Raw genomic sequence first — 19,329 nt, 5'->3', positions numbered from 1 at the left:
CTCCTTTCTTCATGTTGGAACAAGTTGGTGAAACCCTTGGTTCAGGAAACATCCCAATTGCTAATTGAGTGTATGTGACATGGGCCTGCACTCCTGACTCTGAAGGCCCTGGACATATGACATTGGCAAGGTGATGCAATCAAATCCAACATAGTTCGATCCACCCATCCACCCATCCACCCATCCACCCATCCACCCTCGTACGGGAAGCCGTGCAGCTAAGAGACATTGGACAAACGTTTGGGAGTAAATGAATATCATTTGACGCAAGAAGAGCTAGGATATAAGATGAAGTAAATCAAGCGTATCTGTGGTGTTTTGGTCTGCAGAGAAGGCCTTGCTGGCCCTGACGGCCCTGACGGCCCTGACGGCCCACCGGCGGTAGGTACTCACCCTCTTGCGCAGGTTGCAGGTCAGGATGAGGTTCCTGGAGAAGGAGTTGGCGAAGGCCGTGTAGAAGTCCAACACCTTGAGCAGCGCCTCTCTCTTGATGACGTGCAGGTCGCAGTACGTCAGCGCCCGCACGTTAGCGCACGCATGAGCCAGGGTGGTTTCTTTCCAGAAGACGTCGCCAAACACGTCACCTTTACCTGAAGAAAAAGACAACAATAATAATAATAATAATAATAATAATAAGCATCATGGCAACCACTGGACTCATCATAAAGGTACACACAATTCACTTTTTGAAGTAGAAGTTTGTCGTTTGGAGTTAATGTATTGAAGGATAAAGGTTTGTTGCTTAATGCTAATCTTAATGCTAATCTTAATGCTAATCTTAATGCTAATCTTAGTGATATTGAATGAAACAAAAATGACATTTAGAGTTCCCGAAGCAAGCCGTGATGAACTAGCGTTAGCAATTCAGCCTCATTGATGGAAGTGACACCATCGGGGTTATATCGCTCAGGTAAACAAACATAGCGGTGTACGAGGCAAGGATGCTAACAGACACGTGTCAATACTTTTTCAGGAAGGAAAACATTTGGAAATGAAATGAACATAAACAGAGTATATACTGTATGTACAATGCTTTGCAACTGCATTCTTGTTTTTTTATCCTGTGTATCGGCGGAAAGGCATCATTTATCAAAATGCGTTCATAGCGTACTTTCAAGCCAGATGCTTCTTGTCGAGGTGTTCCTTCAAAGCATGCAAAGAACACAACTCAAGGGGGCCGTCCGTCTGTCTCTCATTCTCTGGACTTGCTTCGTCCATGTTTGGAAAAGAAAACAAACTCACAGTATCATTCGGATTCTATGAACATCCAGCAGCAACACAACGTTTTGGCATGACTGCTATTTGATTCAAAATATACTGAAACAAGGCGGGAAATGTTGTTTACTCTGTTTTAGCTGCGAGGCGTCACTCCAATGATGTCACTTCCGGAACTGAGGCTGAGTTTTATCGACTGTAAATGTGGTTTTTGCAAACGTACCCTTCACCAGGGTCCCTTTAAAGCAGGTATCAAATGTACTGCAGCCCTAAACTAGAGCCTTGAGGTGCTCCCAACACCGGCAGGTGAAGATGTATTGGCGCACCAGTGCAGGGTCCAATTCCAATGCTGGCTGAGCATGTTAGCAAACATGTGGAATGAAGTGACTTGCTGCCTGATCGTGTTGTGCCGATTGTGTTGACATTTGAGCCGCTTTGTCGCTGAGCCACCTGGACACTCAACTCATTAGCTGGCAGCATGACTCCAACATCATCATCGTCATCATCATCATCATCTCTCAGCACATGAATGATACATGATGTGTGTGCTCTCATCGTTTCCTAGGCAACGCCATGCTTGTTATCATAATAACGTTTTAAAAAAAGATCAATTCACTGTAAAAAAGTGCAAATTCATCACTTCTCATTTTGCACTAACAAGCTGAAAATGCCTCGGGGGATGTATTTGGGTTGGCACAGGCGCACAAATTGGAGCTAATCGTGAGGAGAATCTGTGTCAAAGCTGTCAGCAGTACCGGTACCGGTACCAGTACCAGTACCAGTACCAGTACCAGTACCAGTACCAGTACCAGTACCAGGCAGACTGACGACCCACAGAACTACTGACCACGAGCCGCCATCTTGCTCACAAGCTGTCAGTGTGGTGTGGGCTTAGGCGTGTGTGTCAGTGATTGGATCTCTTTCTGACAAGCCGCCCCCCCCCTCCCCCGAGGGGCCTAATCCCTTAGAACCTCCTGCAAGGCTTCTGGAATGAGCTCCCTGAGGACCCATGACTCCTGGCCAATTAGCTGTGTGGAGGTGTTAGCCCTCAGGTGCGACTGAGACACCTCAGCTGTACCTGAAATGGAATACTAAGTACTACATTTCAGTAATTATGAGAACACCCATTTTAATTGGCAGCTAGCTGGCAACAAATGTAACTCGTATGAGCTACTTTTGTTGCCATGGTAACATTTGTCCAAATAGAGGTACCTGTGGTAGTACCAGACATTCAAATAAACAAGAAACTAATGATATCTTCCATGACTGTATACTCTGGACTTTTTTGGGTGCATCAATTTTGACAGCCCCCCCCCCCCCCCCCCCCCTCCATCCCAAATCCTATTTAAAGTGGCCGCAAATCAATTTGGACCCCCATACATAGATTTGGGACTACCACTTCACCCTCACACTCATAAACATACTACAAGTGTAATTCAGTAGGTGGCAGTATGCATCGTAAAGAGAATAAGAAGACGTTGCAGGAGGGATGATATTTTTGTTTTTAATTTGTTGTCTTTCCACTAAGTAGTGACCTCTGAGGGGGTGTCCATCAATGAGCACCCAAGTATGCAAGCCCACCAATCCTCCCACCAGGAGGTCTGGATGAAGAAGACGTGGTACTGCAGTGGGCCGTGACTACACAGTGTTGATTTTAAAGGACAGGAACTGGGTCGCGGACTTGAAGTGTTTTTTTTTTTTTAAATGCACCCCGACTGGGGAGTTCTGAGGGAGCTCATTGGTCGTGATGGAGAGAGCAGAGCCCCACACGTGGGGGCGCACCCCACCCCCCTTCCCCCGCCACTCCTCAGATTATTGTCCCTTTGATGTCGGCCTCTCGTCCCAAATGAGATTCAAGCCGGAGCGTGTAGGACACTTTGCATTTGGGTCCTGCATGAAAGTCTGAACATCACAGCCTGGTGGTGCAGACGCGTGATGTCAAAGTCATGTGGCACAGGAAGTTGGATAACGTGGGATAACGTGGGATAACGTGGGATAACGTGGGATAACGTGGGATAACGTGGGATAACGGGGAAATGTCAGGATGAAGGTAAACAGGTGAAATTAAATATGGCCACTGTTCAGTGTGTCACTGCTGCCTATACAACACAACACCCCCCCACTCCCCCCCCACTGCTGCCTATACAACACAACCCCCCCACTCCCCCCCCACTGCTGCCTATACAACACAACCCCCCCCCTACTGCTGACACCCATCCAAAAAAGTCACGCAGAGCAAAACGACGTAGAAAAAGTAGCCAAAGAAAGAAAGTACGCTAAAGAGAAACGTCGTACCTAAGATGGCGATGACCTCGTCGTCCTGGATGACCTCCAACGACCCCGACACTACGAAACACAACGTGTCCACGCTCTCCCCGGCATGAAAAATGAGGTCGCCCGGAGCGCAGTGCGTGGTCTGGAACTCCACCGCCAGAGACCGCAGGCAGCCGTCGCTCGCCAGCCGGAACGCCGGATGCTCGTTGAACACCTGAGGAGGAGATGAGCTTCACTTCTTTTTACTAATCATATATTACTACGTATTATTATCATAGACGCCAAAAAGACGTACTTCAGGTTTTTTATCAACCTCAAAGGCGCCTTGAGACATGACAACGCATGTACGTGCACACACAAGGGTTAGTTCTTCCTCTTCTAGTTGGGAACTGATATTTCCCTGAAACTTACCTTCTGTGTCTTCTACTACTGAAGAACAGAAAAAGGTAGAAACCAACTATTTCCTTTTGGGAAGGATTTACGTATATATATCTATAGCCATAGAACACTAGAAGATATTTATTTTATATTCGTCCCTCAGTGGGGAAATTTGCATTACACAAATGCTGGGTGCCTTGATGATGGATGGATGGATGATGGATGGATGATGGATGGATGGATGGATGATGGATGGGTGGATGGATGATGGATGGGTGGATGGATGATGGATGGGTGGATGGATGATGGATGGATGGGTGGATGATGGATGGATGGATGATGGATGATGGATGATGGATGGATGATGGATGGATGATGGATGGGTGGATGGATGATGGATGGGTGGATGGATGATGGATGGATGGGTGGATGATGGATGGATGGATGGATGGATGGATTGATGATGGATGGATGGATTGATGATGGATGGATGGATGATGGATGGATGGATGGATGGATGATGGATGGGTGGATGGATGATGGATGGATGGGTGGATGGATGATGGATGGATGATGGATGGATGGATGATGGATGGATGGATGGATGGATGGATGGATTGATGATGGATGGATGGATGATGGATGGATGGATGATGGATGGATGGATGGATGGATGGATGGGTGGATGGATGATGGATGGATGGGTGGATGATGGATGGATGGATGGATGGATGGATTGATGATGGATGGATGGATGATGGATGGATGGATGGATGATGGATGGGTGGATGGATGATGGATGGATGGATGGATGATGGATGGGTGGATGGATGATGGATGGAGATGGATGGATGGGTGGATGGATGATGAATGGAGATGGATGGATGGATGGATGATGAATGGATGGATGATGGATGGATGGATGATGGATGGATGGATGATGGATGGAGATGGATGGATGATGGATGATGGATGGAGATGGATGGATGGATGGGTGGATGGATGATGGATGGAGATGGATGGATGGGTGGATGGGTGGATGGATGATGAATGGAGATGGATGGATGGATGGATGATGAATGGATGGATGGATGATGGATGGAGATGGATGGATGGGTGGATGGATGATGAATGGATGGATGATGGATGGATGGATGGATGGATGATGGATGGATGGATGATGGATGGAGATGGATGGAGATGGATGGATGATGGATGGGTGGATGGATGAATGGGTGGATGGATGGGTGGATGGATGATGAATGGATGGGTGGATGGGTGGATGGGTGGATGGGTGGATGGATGGATGGATGGATGGGTGGTTAGATGGATTGATTATGGATGGATGGATGGGTGGATTGATGATGGATGGATGGATGATGGATGGGTGGATGGATGATGGATGGGTGGATGGATGAATGGGTGGATGGATGGATGGATGCATGGATGGATGATGAATGGATGGATGGATGGATGATGGATGGATGGGTGGATAGATGATGGATGGATGGATGATTGATGATGGATGGATGGAGATGGATGGAGATGGATGGATAATGGATGGATGTGTGGATGGATGATGAATGGATGGATGGATGATGAATGGATGGGTGGATAGATGGATGGAGATGGATGAATGGGTGGATGGATGGATGGGTGGATGGATGATGAATGGATGGATGGATGATGGATGGATGGGTGGATAGATGGATGGATTGATGATGGATGGATGATGGATTGATGATGGATGGATGGATGGATGATGGATGGAGATGGATGAATGGGTGGATGGATGGATGGATGGATGGATGGATGGATGGGTGGATGGATGATGAATGGATGGATGGAGATGGATGGATGGATGGATGATGAATGGATGGATGGATGGATGATGGATGGAGATGGATGGATGATGGATGGGTGGATGGATGGGTGGATGGATGGGTGGATGGATGAATGGGTGGATGGATGGATGGATGGATGGATGGATGGTCAGACAGACATATATATATGTCATATAAACAGTTTGAGCTGCGAAGAACAATCACTTTGACTTTGTTAGAAAGCGGAGACGCCTGTTCCACACCTGAAGGTGTCCTCTGTCCTCCACTGGTGAGTCTGACCAAGTTTTGGCCGCACTATCAATGTTGTCAAGCAATGCCCAGCAGCCTCAAAAGTGCTAACACACAAACACAAACACACATGCACACGCACACGTAGTTATGCAAGTCTAAGCACCAAGGAACGCTGCCATGTTCCTCCAGTGGAAGTATCCTGGTGCAGGAAGCTAACTGACTTTTGGCCGAGATGGAAACGATGTGGGCACCAGACATGGTGGACACTAACGAGGCTTGGAGCTTGCAAGAACCTGTTATCAGTTAAACATCACAAGGTGATAGCGTAGCGTACCTTGCGGTTGAGGTGGACACAGATGTCGGCCCGCATGTCCTTGGGACAGATGGAGAGCACCTGGAGGACACAAAGGCAGCGTTTTATGGCAGACTTTCCAGAATTGACTACGTTTGGTCACATCCTGGGGCAAATGTCATCTGGCAAAGAGGAGCAGGCATTAATGGAATCAGCTTAATGACGGGAATGGCTCCTCCTGCCAGGTAACCTTCAAGGAGGACCAGCGCTGGCTGATGGAGCTTTATTAGCAGCACGTGCTGGACATCTCCACGCTATGAAATCCATGCATCGCACACTTCAAGTGGCTGTGGTTTGAGTACATGAATGCATCCACGCTGGGGAGTATCTTGGCTACGTAGCGAAGGTAGTACATAGAAATGTGGTATTCATGGCGTCAAAATCCTCTTGTACGTATGTGACAGCGACTGAGGGTTGGCCAAGGACGGAGGAGGGTTCTCCAGCCCTGGCTTCTCCAGCTCTGGCTTCTCCAGCTCTGGCCTCTCCTTGGCGCTAATGGAGTAAACGCTTCCAATTCCAAGTCCATGCATCATTCCACCCCAAGTAATGACTTCTAACGAGATGTTGACTTTTGTGTGTCGATGGTCCAGAGAGGCTGCAAGCTGTGCTGTCGTATCTCCCGCATCTCCACAAGTGCGGAGTCCAGCCTAATTAAGTGAAGCATTTAGGTGAAACCGACACGAGAAAACGCGCTGGGCTTCTCCACAAAGCAGCCTCGTTAAACAGCAAGAAGAAAGGCAGTGAAGCGGAACATCACAGGCTTTGAATATCATCGTTGCTCCTCAGTCCTACTTTGTTGTCTTTGGGGGGGGGGGGGGGGGGGGGGCGTTTGCACGGAAACAAGCCAATATGTCCGGCATAAAAGTTCCCAAAGTGACCAAAATATCAGCTAATTGGCCCCCAATCAGGTTGCCAGTCGGTTGGACCGAGTGCGCACACAAGAAGAGTCTTTGCTGGTGTGTAATTAGCACAAACAGCATCTATGGACGCCACCAGAGACGGACCAATCAAATGACTAATGGGACTAAAGTCAAATGACCCGGCGTATGTTTACGGCTACAGCCACATCCCATCATGGAGTGTTGTTGTTCCTCAATCAGCATTCCCAGCCACGCAACGTCATGGATTTTTGGACAAAACCTTTTTTTTTACTTTATTGTTTTTCTCCAGATTTTGTCCTAAATTGGCAATAATTTCTAAAGGTGTGATTCAGGTCAAATGTACAGCACACATGAAGAATATAGAAATATTAGACTATTATGTACAGCATACATATAGAATATAGAAATATTAGACCAAATGATCTATATTAGACTATTATGTACAGCATACATATAGAATATAGAAATATTAGACCAAATGATCTATATTAGACTATTATGTACAGCATACATATAGAATATAGAAATATTAGATCAAGACTAATGAGTAAGAACTGAGGAAGTCATTTAGAGTAGAGCATACATTTAGAGTAGTTGCTGAGGAACCAATGAAGAACCGAGTAGAGTGGTGACTGAGGAACCCAGTCACATACATTTAGAGTAGTTACCGAGGAACACATTAAAAACTAATGAGTAGAGTAGTTACTGAGGAACTAAGTCACATACATTTAGAGTAGTTACTGGGGAACCAATGAAGAACTAATAAGTAGAGTAGTTGCTGAAGAACTAAGGCACATAAATTTAGAGTGGTTACTGAGGAACTAAATCACATACATTTAGAGTTGTTACTGTGGAACTAGGTCACACAGATTTTGAGTAGTTACAGAGGAACCAATGAAGAACTAATGAGTAGAGTAGATACTGATGAACTAAGTAAATTAAATTTAGAGTAGTTACTGAGTAACTAATTAAGAACTAATGAGGAGTGAATGAGCAGTGAGTAGCTACTGTGGAACTAAGTCACATAAAGCTAGAGTAGTTACTGAGGAACCAATGAAGAACTAATGAGTAGAGTAGTTACTGTGGAACTAAGTCACATAAAAGCTAGAGTAGTTACTGAGGAACCAATGAAGAACTAATGAGTAGAGTAGTTACTGTGGAACTAAGTCACAGAAAGCTAGAGTAGTTACTGAGGAACCAATGAAGAACTAATGAGTAGAGTAGTTACTGTGGAACTAAGTCACAGAAAGCTAGAGTAGTTACTGAGGAACCAATGAAGAACTAATGAGTAGAGTAGTTACTGAGGAGCTAAGTCACAGAAATTTAGAGTAGTTACTGAGGAACCAATGAAGAACTAATGAGTAGAGTAGTTACTGAGGAACTAAGTCACATAAAGCTAGAGTAGTTACTGAGGAACCAATGAAGAACTAATGAGTAGAGTAGTTACTGAGGAACTAAGTCACATAAAGCTAGAGTAGTTACTGAGGAACCAATGAAGAACTAATGAGTAGAGTAGTTACTGAGGAACTAAGTCACATAAAAGCTAGAGTAGTTACTGAGGAACCAATGAAGAACTAATGAGTAGAGTAGTTACTGAGGAACTAAGTCACATAAAGCTAGAGTAGTTACTGAGGAACCAATGAAGAACTAATGAGTAGAGTAGTTACTGAGGAACTAAGTCACATAAAGCTAGAGTAGTTACTGAGGAACCAATGAAGAACTAATGAGTAGAGTAGTTACTGAGGAACTAAGTCACATAAAGCTAGAGTAGTTACTGAGGAACCAATGAAGAACTAATGAGTAGAGTAGTTACTGAGGAACTAAGTCACAGAAATTTAGAGTAGTTACTGAGGAACCAATGAAGAACTAATGAGTAGAGTAGTTACTGAGGAACTAAGTCACATAAAGCTAGAGTAGTTACTGAGGAACCAATGAAGAACTAATGAGTAGAGTAGTTACTGAGGAACTAAGTCACATAAAGCTAGAGTAGTTACTGAGGAACCAATGAAGAACTAATGAGTAGAGTAGTTACTGAGGAACTAAGCCACATACATTTAGCCGTGCTACAAAACTAGACATTTCATGGGTGAGTCAATGACTGGTGAATTGTGGGTATTTGCTGGGGTCTCCTGTAGACTTCCAATGCTTTGGCCTGCGTTTCAATAAAAGACTCATTCAATTGAAGCATGCAGGATGGATACTTGAAGTACAACGTAGAAGAATACTCCGAGGTTACGGCTGACCACTGTCAACCAAAATGGGATGACACCTGAACCCTGAGGAACACCTTTGTGGATTTGAAGGCTCTTCCTTCCAGTAGAAGGTGTCCTAAGAAGTCAAGGTGAGGAGATGACGATGTCTAACGTTGATGACGGTGGAACATGAAAGATGCTAACGCAGATGCTAAAAGCTGAAGGGACGTTCCTTTTGGATGAAAGTGTTGCAAAGCAAAGCAAAGCGGTTCTCTGACCTTTTCCGTGTCGATGCCTTTGGACATGGACCACGTGGAGACAATGTAGTCCATGACGCGCTCGCTCAGGCCTTTGGGGACCTGGTAGAGCTTGAGGAAGTCCCTGACGTTGTTGAGCATCTCGTGGTAGCGGTTGGTGTTGGCGTACATCTGCTGGAAGATGGTGGTCACGTTGCCGAAGATGGTAGCGTAGAGCAGAGCTGGATGTGGAGAAGAACAGGAAGAAACACACAAACGTAGAATTAGTTCATATTTAGGAGCAGATGGTTCCTTGGCTGGTGTCTCCTGCTTCAGGCCAACTTTGCTGGTTTTAGCTTTTGAAAATGACACCAGTCCGTTTATTTCAACCAAATACTCCACAAGTCTAGCCGGGGGTGGACTACACCCAAGTGCTCGCATTCCAAAGCCGATGAGTTTGTTGCAACCGCTTGGGGGTCCACACTTGGTTCCGGCCCCCACCCGGGGCCCTGCTGAGAGCTGCACAGCTACATGCTAATGGTTACTCCATCATGCTAATGTTGTGAGTGGCTAACTAACCTGCTGTTTATTTCCTTAGTTTTACTTATTTATAAAAGTCCTCCTTGTATGTTGCTGCCGACCCCCCCCCCCCGCCCCCCCGCCCCAGTTAAGGTTCTAATTGCCTCTTTCTTTAAAGCTGATGAAAGAATCCACCAGCGAAGAAGACGCTGCTTCAACAGAACAAAAACAAAGCAAAGAGCGGTCTGAGACAAAACCACGCAACCGAGCCCTTTTTGGGGGGGGGTTCAAGCGGGGGGGGTCGGCGATGGTGAGCTGCTGAGCGAAGCAGTTTGATGCTTTGTGAGCCAAGTCGACACCGGGCGACACCGCAGCAATCAAAACAAAGGCAGGCCTTCCCTACACGATTCCCTGCACGATTCCCTACACGATTCCCTGCACGCCGTCGCCGCCCTAATGAGTTTGGACAAGCGCTAATTGAGCATTGGAATTGTTTCCAAGTAAACATCCACGACTGCTAAGTCACATGGTAACAGCCCCCCCCCCCGCCCCCCCCCATACCACATCATCATCATTCTATAAATACGACTGCTGCATTATTTACTCTTCATAAATGGAGTGTTAAAGAAACATGAAATACTAACCTTTGCATGACAAATACTAATAGCAATACTGCTAACTTCATAGTATTTATTAGCGTACTTATACTTAAACTCTACTCTGTCATGCTGAGAGACAATTACAATATTTTGCAGAAGAGAAAAATGCCAGGTGAAGAAAGCTGAAATTCTGCCAGCACATAACTAAACGGGAGCATCACGGAGGCCGCCCCCCCCACCCGCCCCAACCCCGCCGCCGCCGTTGTCATCTTTTTGGCAGCCAGCAAAGACGAACGAGCCCCCTGGTGAGTTTAATCCCACCCATAAATCACAATGAGAAGAAGCGTGTGATGTTGCTGAATGCAGCAGATCTTCACGTTGGGGGCGGAGCGTTCAACACGGACACGCCTACTCGGAAGTCCACCTTCTCCAAAGGACTGGATCACCAGTTCCTTCACTTCGGGGTCTGGTTTCATCACTTCACAGTTGAGGGCATCCATGTTGTTTGTGATGTAATGCTAGGAGTCCACTGTCCCAAACAATCCGCCTATTGGAATCCACTGGAATGCAACGGCACGAGCCAAGTTGGGCCAATGATGCTAGGATCCACTGGGCCGGCGCCAGTTGGTGCCAGTTCGCGCTAGAGATTATGTGATTGGTGCGTAGGGGTCGCTGTGGCACCAAATAACCGCAACATGTCAAGCCAGTACGCGCCAATCACATAATCTTTGGCACCAACTGGCACCAACTGGCGCCGGCCCAGTGGAGTCCTAGCATCATTGGCGCAACTTGGCTCGTGCCGTTACATTCCAGTGGATTCCAATAGATGGATTGTTTGTGACATTTGGTTCCACTTGGTGGACACCATTACGGGCCACCACGAGCCACCACGAGCCAGTTGGGAGCCAGTTTGAGCCACTGCACCAAATATCCGCGTGCTCGTGTGGATGATCGTGGAAATGATGGAAAAATAACCGTTTGATGAGATACCCGCCTATGTGACGAGACTTAGTGTGGGATTTTTTTCCGATAAACGTATTTGTGGAACACGCTGTCCCCGCACTTTGGACACCTCAGTTTTAGGGTGACCATTGGGTCAAAGTGTTTGGGGGCTGATCCTCCACTAAGAACATTTTCCTTCCTACCGGCCAAGGTAACAAGGCCATCAGGGGCCCGGCCGCTATCCCTGCAGACCCCCAGTAATGAAGTCATGGAGGACCGCCGACATCGACCCGACTGGTAAACAGAGGGGGGCGGGGTAGGATGTGGGGGGGGGGTGATGCATGTGTGCCGTGTTGACTGAAGAGCGTACGCAATATGAGAGGAAGTGATATTGACAGGTCACATGTCAGCTTAGGAAAATGAAGAGTGATGGTCCAGGTTATTAAAACTAATATTTTTATACTCCAGTGAAGCTGATGAAGCTGATTTTCTCAAGCGACCCCAAAGTGTCCCTGGATGACATCACGCCGCCATTTGCAACGGAGCCTCGTCCACAACCGTCAACCTCCTGACGCTTTTCTTCTGCCTCGGCAAATCCAACAGCATTGTTTAGTTCTCCAAACTGGATCAGCCTCCATCAAGAACATGGCCACCAAAGGTAAACAAGCGGAATATTGGAGATGCTTTTATTAGGACTCGCTCCCTTCCATTCCATTCCATTCCATTCCGAGCCAAAGTCACGCCGCCACGCGTACGAAGGATGTTGTCTCCATGCAGGCTGAGCCCTTGATGGCGTTGGCATCAAATGACGCCTGTGGCGGGCATCGACCTGACCTTGCCGCTCCTCGCGTCACATGACTTTGAGGACTCAGGTCTCAGACAAGCAGTCAGCTGACCTCTGAGCTTTGATGACATCACATGTCAACAACACGGAGGACAAACGTTGGAATGGAAAAATAAAGGCAGGGGTCCGTCCTGTACTTGAAGAAGATTACGTCACTGGGAAAGTGGGAAAGTGGGAAAGTGGGAATGCGACAAGGCTTCTGATCTCCACCCTTTGCCGCACTTTCAATGTTGCTAATAACGCTGACGGCGGACGGCGAAGTAAAAGTGCAGCAAATGTATCCCAAATGCTGCAGCCCTGCTTTATTGACCGTTAGCGTCTCTCGTGCTGCCTCCACATCCTCGCTCACGTGGAAAGATTAGCCTTTTGCGGCTCCATTCCCGTGTCCACTGGAGAAAACGTTCCCCGGCATCCAGGGAGTCCAAATTGATCCCGGTGGCAGATGACGGTGTGCACGGAGCATGTGCACGGCGGCCAGTAAAAAGCTAAATGGTTAAAAGACTGTCCTCCTCCACTGGGAATGAATGAGATCTAAGTCAACGCTGACTGAAACCAATTTAACTCATTCGCTACTCCAACATCCAATCCCAAAAAGGACGCAACCTCATGGTAAAAAACTGGAAAAACGCCCACAAGGTGGCAGAAGTGCATTTTATAAGAGCTCGGCATGCATCTTTCCCATGGAAATAAGCAGGAAGGGAAAAGCACGGCTGGCCTCTTGTAACGTTTTCTTATTCCAAATGCAAAAATTCAAGGTATTACATTTGTAAATAAATTGTTATTTTCATGTAAAACTACTTTTTTGTGGGCTGCACAGCGGACGAGTGGTTAGCACGCACAGGCCTCACAGCTAGGAGACCCGAGTTCAATCCCACCCTCGACCATCTGTGTAATATTTAATATACAATTTAATATAATATAATATTAATATACAATTAATTTAATAATAATTTTTAAAATAATATTTGCAAAAATGAATAATATTTGAATGACCTCTCATGGCCCACCTGCAGTACCACCACGACCCACCAGGTGGGAATCACTGCTTTAGACTGTCACAACACGAAAACAGGAATGTGCAAGAAGCATCTCCATAAGACCACCTAGCAGGATATGCTGGGATGGATGCAATTCCCGTTTATGTGGCGGGAGCAACAGACAACATTCCAAAATCCCAGCACTTGGTCAAAAGAAGGAATGAAACTGAATTTGAAATATAATATGAAAATGAAGAGTGCATCCCGGCCCACAAATCCCTGCACTGAGCCTGGGAAGTCACTGAGGCGGAGTCCAGACTTAAAGCCAACAGATGTGCTGAGAGTCCAACAACACGAGCGTGCGGATCCCAGTAGGGAAGAAAAGGGAGTATGGAGAATGGAAAGCAGAAAAAAACTGCAAACGCGCTCAGAAAAGTTGTGAAAACTGGCGAGGAGCACAAAGACCTCCAAGTCAGCACTGGATCTCCACTAACGACATGTCAAGCGGCGAGTGCGCGGCGTGCCACATTGCCATCGATGTCACGCAACGTCAGTCCCTTCGGGAATTTGCCAGGCGGCGATCACACAGATTGGCGCACTTTTGTGTTTAACGACATCCAATCACCGCAACTTCATCACGTATGGCACCTGGACGGGTACCCCACTTTGGTGTCATCAAACACAATCACATACTTGCTCACGGTGCAACGAAAGGAAAACTCAGCACTCCCACAGCAAGTGAACGCATCACATAAATCAGCCACTCTGTGCTAATCGGGTAACATAAAACTGTTATTTCCACATACCCGCAAGGTATGCTGGGTAGTCCAGCTGCAACAACAAAATGAATTATGAACAATATTGGATTTGGAAATGCCCAGTCAGCCGGATTAAGATGCTTGGCAGGCCTTGCGTGGCCCGCAGGCCACAGCTTGCCCATCCCTGCATTAGGGTTAGAACACAGAAGCAAGAAACATTCCTCCATCCTGATGCTGCCAATGCATCAAGGAAGCGGCGACGTCATGGCTTTGATCATCCGGGCTTTCTGTTTCACTCAATCCAGCGTGATGGTGGGCTCAAATTAGCTCCTAGCCGCAGCGTTCCGAGAGGCCAGGATAACGAGCGGATGTCGAGTGGGAAAGAGAGAGAATGGGACTGAGGGGATAAAGAAACAAAAATGGATTAGAGTGGTAATCGTCTCGCCGTCCGGGCGAGAAGCCACGCAGGCACGCGCACACACACACACACACGCACACACACGCACGCACGCACACACACACACACACACACGCACACACACGCACGCACGCACACACACACACACGCACACACACACACACGCACACACACACGCAACCTTCCATGGATGCCTGGCCAATCAATTGTTCCTAAGTGGGAGTTTCTCTCACTCCACAGCAATAAGGCTAAATCAGCTGAGATGCCAGTGGGGGTGTCGGGGGTGTTGTGGGGGGGGGGTTACCCTGCCCACCTTCCTTCTTCCATCCTCTTCAACCCCTCCTTCCCGTCTCCTGCGTTCATTTTCCTCAAGCAGACCCTCTCCTTCCTGCACACCCAACCGCCCTTTGCGGGGGCTTCCCTGCATCCCGGAGGTCAAGCCATAATTCCCGAGAGCATATCTCCTGATGCTCGTCTCCATTTGCCGGGTGCTTCCACTCAATCTCAAAATTCCAGGGATGGGAACTCTTTTTTACCGAGTCATCCTCGTGAAGGGAGTGGGATCGAGCACTAGCACCATGATCATGGTCACATGACGCTCACTAGCCAATCGGCAGGAAGTGGAAGGATGCATGTCACCTTATGCCGATGCAACCCCCCCACCCCGCCTTTTCGGATCCCAATCACCACATCCATCAAGCCAAGGAAGCTCGATATTGCCGTGATGTTTGGGATGAATGTGCTAAAAACCAAGGAGGTGAGATTCCAAGAAAAGACCAGATTCCCGGAATAAAAGCCTGAGTTACGCAACACTGGCCGGCCTCTGCGATCAATGTGCTTCCCGTACGGCGCCGACTATTTTGGACCGTTTGAATGCTGCTTTTCACATGAGTGGAACTCCTAGATTCTTCTCCGTTGGTCATTTCCATGCCACCTGAGCGGCAGCGTGCAGGTCCAGGGGCGTTCCGGGGGGGGCCGCCAAGGTTGGCCCCCGCACGGCCTGGTAGAGATGGCGAACAGAGCAGCGTCAGCTCGCATCAAGTCACTGCTGGGCTCCGTGATGAATCTTTTAGAGGCTCTTAGCGGGCGGTACCGGCGGTGCCGCTGTGGTTCCGCTGTGGTTCCCAATCTGGGCTTGAGTGTAAACATTGCCAGAGGTGATGATGAGAATATTCATGGGGGGGCTCGTGGAGATGAAACATAGGCCATGCTTCAAGTGGGGCGGACTTAAACGTTTAAATATAGCCAGCATGCTCATGCTCTTAAATGCAATTCATTAAGTAATGCAGACGACTTGGAAGCTTTTATGCTAATTGATGCCGAACACCGCAGAACATACTTCCATATACACTTCCATATACTGATGATATCATACGCACTGATCCATTCATTAGGCACACCGCGCATCTCATCATATTTATTCCATCACAGGCGGTCCGTGTTGAAGAGGTTTTGGAGGTGAGGAAGCGCTGCCATAAGTTTTATTCTGTAAACACAAGTGGCTGGAGACCCATTCCCGGCACGCCGCCTGCAGTGGGGGCGGGAACATACGGCATGTGCCTGCGGCTACACTTTGTGAGGATAACACAACTTTTTACTAGGGCTGTCAAGTCCTTTCATCTGATTAATCGCAGTTTTTAACTAATTAATCACAATTAAACATGTGCCCGCAGCTACACTTAGCAAGGATAACAGAGCTTATTAGTTCACTTTTTACTAGGGCTGTCAAGTGATTTGATCAGATTAATCACAGTTTTTAACTAATTAATCACAATTAAACATGTGCCTGCAGCTGCACTTTGTAAGGATAACAGAGCTTATAAGCAAAATTTTTACTAGGGCTGTCAAGCGATCTAATCAGGTTTTAACTAATTAATCATGATTAATCGTGTGCCTGCAGCTACACTTAGTAAAGATAACAGAGCTTATTAGTTAACTTTTAACTAGGGCTGTCAAGTGATTTGATCTGATTAATCTCATTGTTAACTAATTAATCACAATTAATCGTGTGCCTGCAGCTACACTTAGTAAAGATAACAGAACTTTTTACTAGGGCTGCCCAGGGATTTAATCAGATTAATCTCCGTTTTAGCTAATTAATCACAAGCCTACAGCTACACTTAGTAAGGATAACAGAGTTCATTAGTTAACTTTTTACTAGGGCCGGCAAGTGATTTAATCAGATTAATCACAGTTTTTAACTAATGAATGACAATTAATCCCCATGAAAAGGGCCACCTGCTGCCAAGTGCACGCCACCAAACGGTTCCAGTTCCAAATGTCAACACAACGCTCGGTACTTACATCCCACCATCATCATGGCCACCGAGAAGATCTTCTCCCCGTCCGTGGTGGGAGCGATGTTGCCGAAGCCGATGGTGGTCAAGCTGGTCATGGTGAAGTAGAGCGACGTGATGTACAAAGAGTCCTTGCCGGGGCCTCCCTCCCATTGGCCAGAACCGCTGGCGTTGTAGCGGTAGGGCGAGCCGATGCTGATGGCCAGCTGGTACAGCCAGCTGTCCATCTTGATGGTGTTGGTGGCCTCGTCAATCACCTCGTAGTCTCCGATGCTGTACCTGCTCGGCAGAACAAGGGAACCATGAAGGAATGGTCTCGTGAAGACACTCGGACACGTCAACGTTTACCAGATGCAGGCTAGCCAGTGCGCCACCAGTCCAAAGACGCAGACCAGCAGAACCAGAACAGCAGCTCCATACTCCAGGTAGTGGTCCAGTTTCCTTGCCACCCGGCCCAGACGCAACAGGCGGACCACCTTCAGAGAGCTGAACAGGCTGCTGATGCCCTGGGGGGGGGGGGGGCGTCAGAGATCTAATCAATAAACAATGATTGGCATCGTGGACGTGAGGACAAAAACAAAGGAGCCATGCCAGGATGTGCATTCCTTCATTAGCTCCCAAACGTGAACACATTCTGTTCATGATATGATATTCATGATATGATATTCATGATATGATATTCATGATATGATATTCATGATATGAACGAGTGACCACCGCTAACGCATTAGTCTGGCGTCCCTAATTACAGTACATCACCGTAGTGACCCCTGTACAGTAAGACTGCAAGTTCCAGTGAGAGGAGCCAGAGTGACCCAAACCTTGGACCCTTTCCACATCAGCATTCCGCTTTTTCAAGATGTCCCAAAGATGTCACAACAAGAGCCTCTGAGAGCGCTTCCACCAGCCTGGAGCGTCAACATGAGATTTTTCACGTCAGCGTGCACGAAAGGTCGCACAAACAGCCTCTTTTGTCAGCAAGGGCCTGAAAAGGTCCACAAGGAGGCAGGAAGTCGCTTGGACGCAAATACAACACACTCGCAGAAGGAGAAGCAAGAAACGGCAGCCAGAACCCCGAGGCGGGCTCACGCTCCGAGAAACCCATTTAGGCATTTGGATTAGCACAACAGCAGGAGACGACACGCGAGCTAAACATTTAGTCAACACAGCCCTCGCCATGGGGGGGGGGCATTCTAAAGATGGATGTCATGCCATTAAAAAGAGGAAGAGCGCATCCTCTTCCTCCTCAGCGAGCGCTAATTGATCCGATTCAAGAACACCTCGCTGGTATCGACATGACTCCATGGACCCACATGAAAGTCACGTCTTAAAGGGCCGCATCGCATTTTGGCGCCTCTGTGCTGCTTCACGCTTCAACACACACACACGCACACACGCACACACACGCACACACACGCACACGCACACACGCACACACACACACGCACACACACGCACCTCGTCGCCAGGTTGTGATGCTTCTACATATTGTATATATTGTATATATTACACATACATGCATTTGGACTAACTTGCTCCTCTTCTTAAAGGTAAGGTTCAATGACGCTGTTGTGTGTTTTGGGTGCTAACGAGCATATTTGTTCATTAATTCCTGCTAGCCAAACAATGTTATGTTTTTATCATCTCTCCGAGTAACCACCTCCAGACTCGTACCAATGGTGACTCCGGTGACTCATTTTGGGTTTTGAATTGGATGTTGTAAACCTCACGTCCTTAAAAGTCACACTACACCAGGGATGGGCAAACTACAACCCGGGGGCCACCTGCGGTCCACCGAGTGTTTGAATCCAGCCCGCCAGCTGCAATCTGGCAACATGACTTGCAAGTCGGATGTCATTCATTCATTCATTTTCTACCGCTAATCCTCACCAGGGTCACGGGGGTGCTGGAGCCTATCCCAGCTGACTATGGGTGAGAGGCGGGGTCCACCCTGGACTGGTGGCCAGCCAATCCCAGGGCACATATAGACAAACAACCATTCACACTCACATTCATACCTATGGACAATTAGCCAGAGTGGCTAATTAACCTAGCATGTTTTTGGAATGCAATGTGCTAAGTATGGCGAGAACACAACAAGGAAGTGATGTCAAAGTATGAAGGTAGCAGGAACGTCTTCACTGAACGAATGAATGATGTTTAAATGTTGGTCCATTTTGTCATTTGTAGTTATTTGACTTTGTTTTCTGCATGTAAAATTACAATTGTCAATAAAATGTATTTTTTTGTCTGGAAGGGATTCACACGTTTTTCTACATTTTTGGATTACTAAGACGAAATGAGCTACAGTAACAAAACATCCCCGTTTTGTGTTACAGCTGACAAAGCCAACTAGTGTAATAATATATGTG

General features: G+C 47.3%; 2 protein-coding genes across 3 annotated transcripts in view; one reads left to right on the top strand and one right to left on the bottom strand.

Annotated features, from left to right (window-relative positions):
- kcnh5b (potassium voltage-gated channel, subfamily H (eag-related), member 5b) overlaps positions 1-19,329 on the bottom strand; it is a 47,872-nt gene that overhangs the window by 16,116 nt on the left and 12,427 nt on the right. The window contains exons 8-13 of the mRNA XM_078796073.1: positions 17,306-17,463; positions 16,965-17,236; positions 9,646-9,845; positions 6,277-6,336; positions 3,511-3,703; positions 394-590 (exon numbers count right to left, since the gene is read on the bottom strand). Of these exons, the coding sequence (XP_078652199.1) occupies positions 394-590; positions 3,511-3,703; positions 6,277-6,336; positions 9,646-9,845; positions 16,965-17,236; positions 17,306-17,463 (1,080 nt within the window). The remainder of the gene's footprint in view (positions 1-393; positions 591-3,510; positions 3,704-6,276; positions 6,337-9,645; positions 9,846-16,964; positions 17,237-17,305; positions 17,464-19,329) is intronic.
- The window catches only part of LOC131140235 (BRF1 general transcription factor IIIB subunit a), a 273,391-nt gene that overhangs the window by 251,089 nt on the left and 2,973 nt on the right, over positions 1-19,329 (top strand). The window lies entirely within an intron of this gene.

This window comes from Doryrhamphus excisus, linkage group LG14, assembly GCF_037039965.1.
Source record: "Doryrhamphus excisus strain RoL-2023G ecotype Guam linkage group LG14, RoL_Dexc_Guam_v1.1, whole genome shotgun sequence".
Classification (NCBI taxonomy): Eukaryota; Metazoa; Chordata; class Actinopteri; order Syngnathiformes; family Syngnathidae; genus Doryrhamphus; species Doryrhamphus excisus.
Note: the sequence above shows the minus strand (reverse complement) of the source record. Positions and strands in the feature narration are given on the sequence as shown.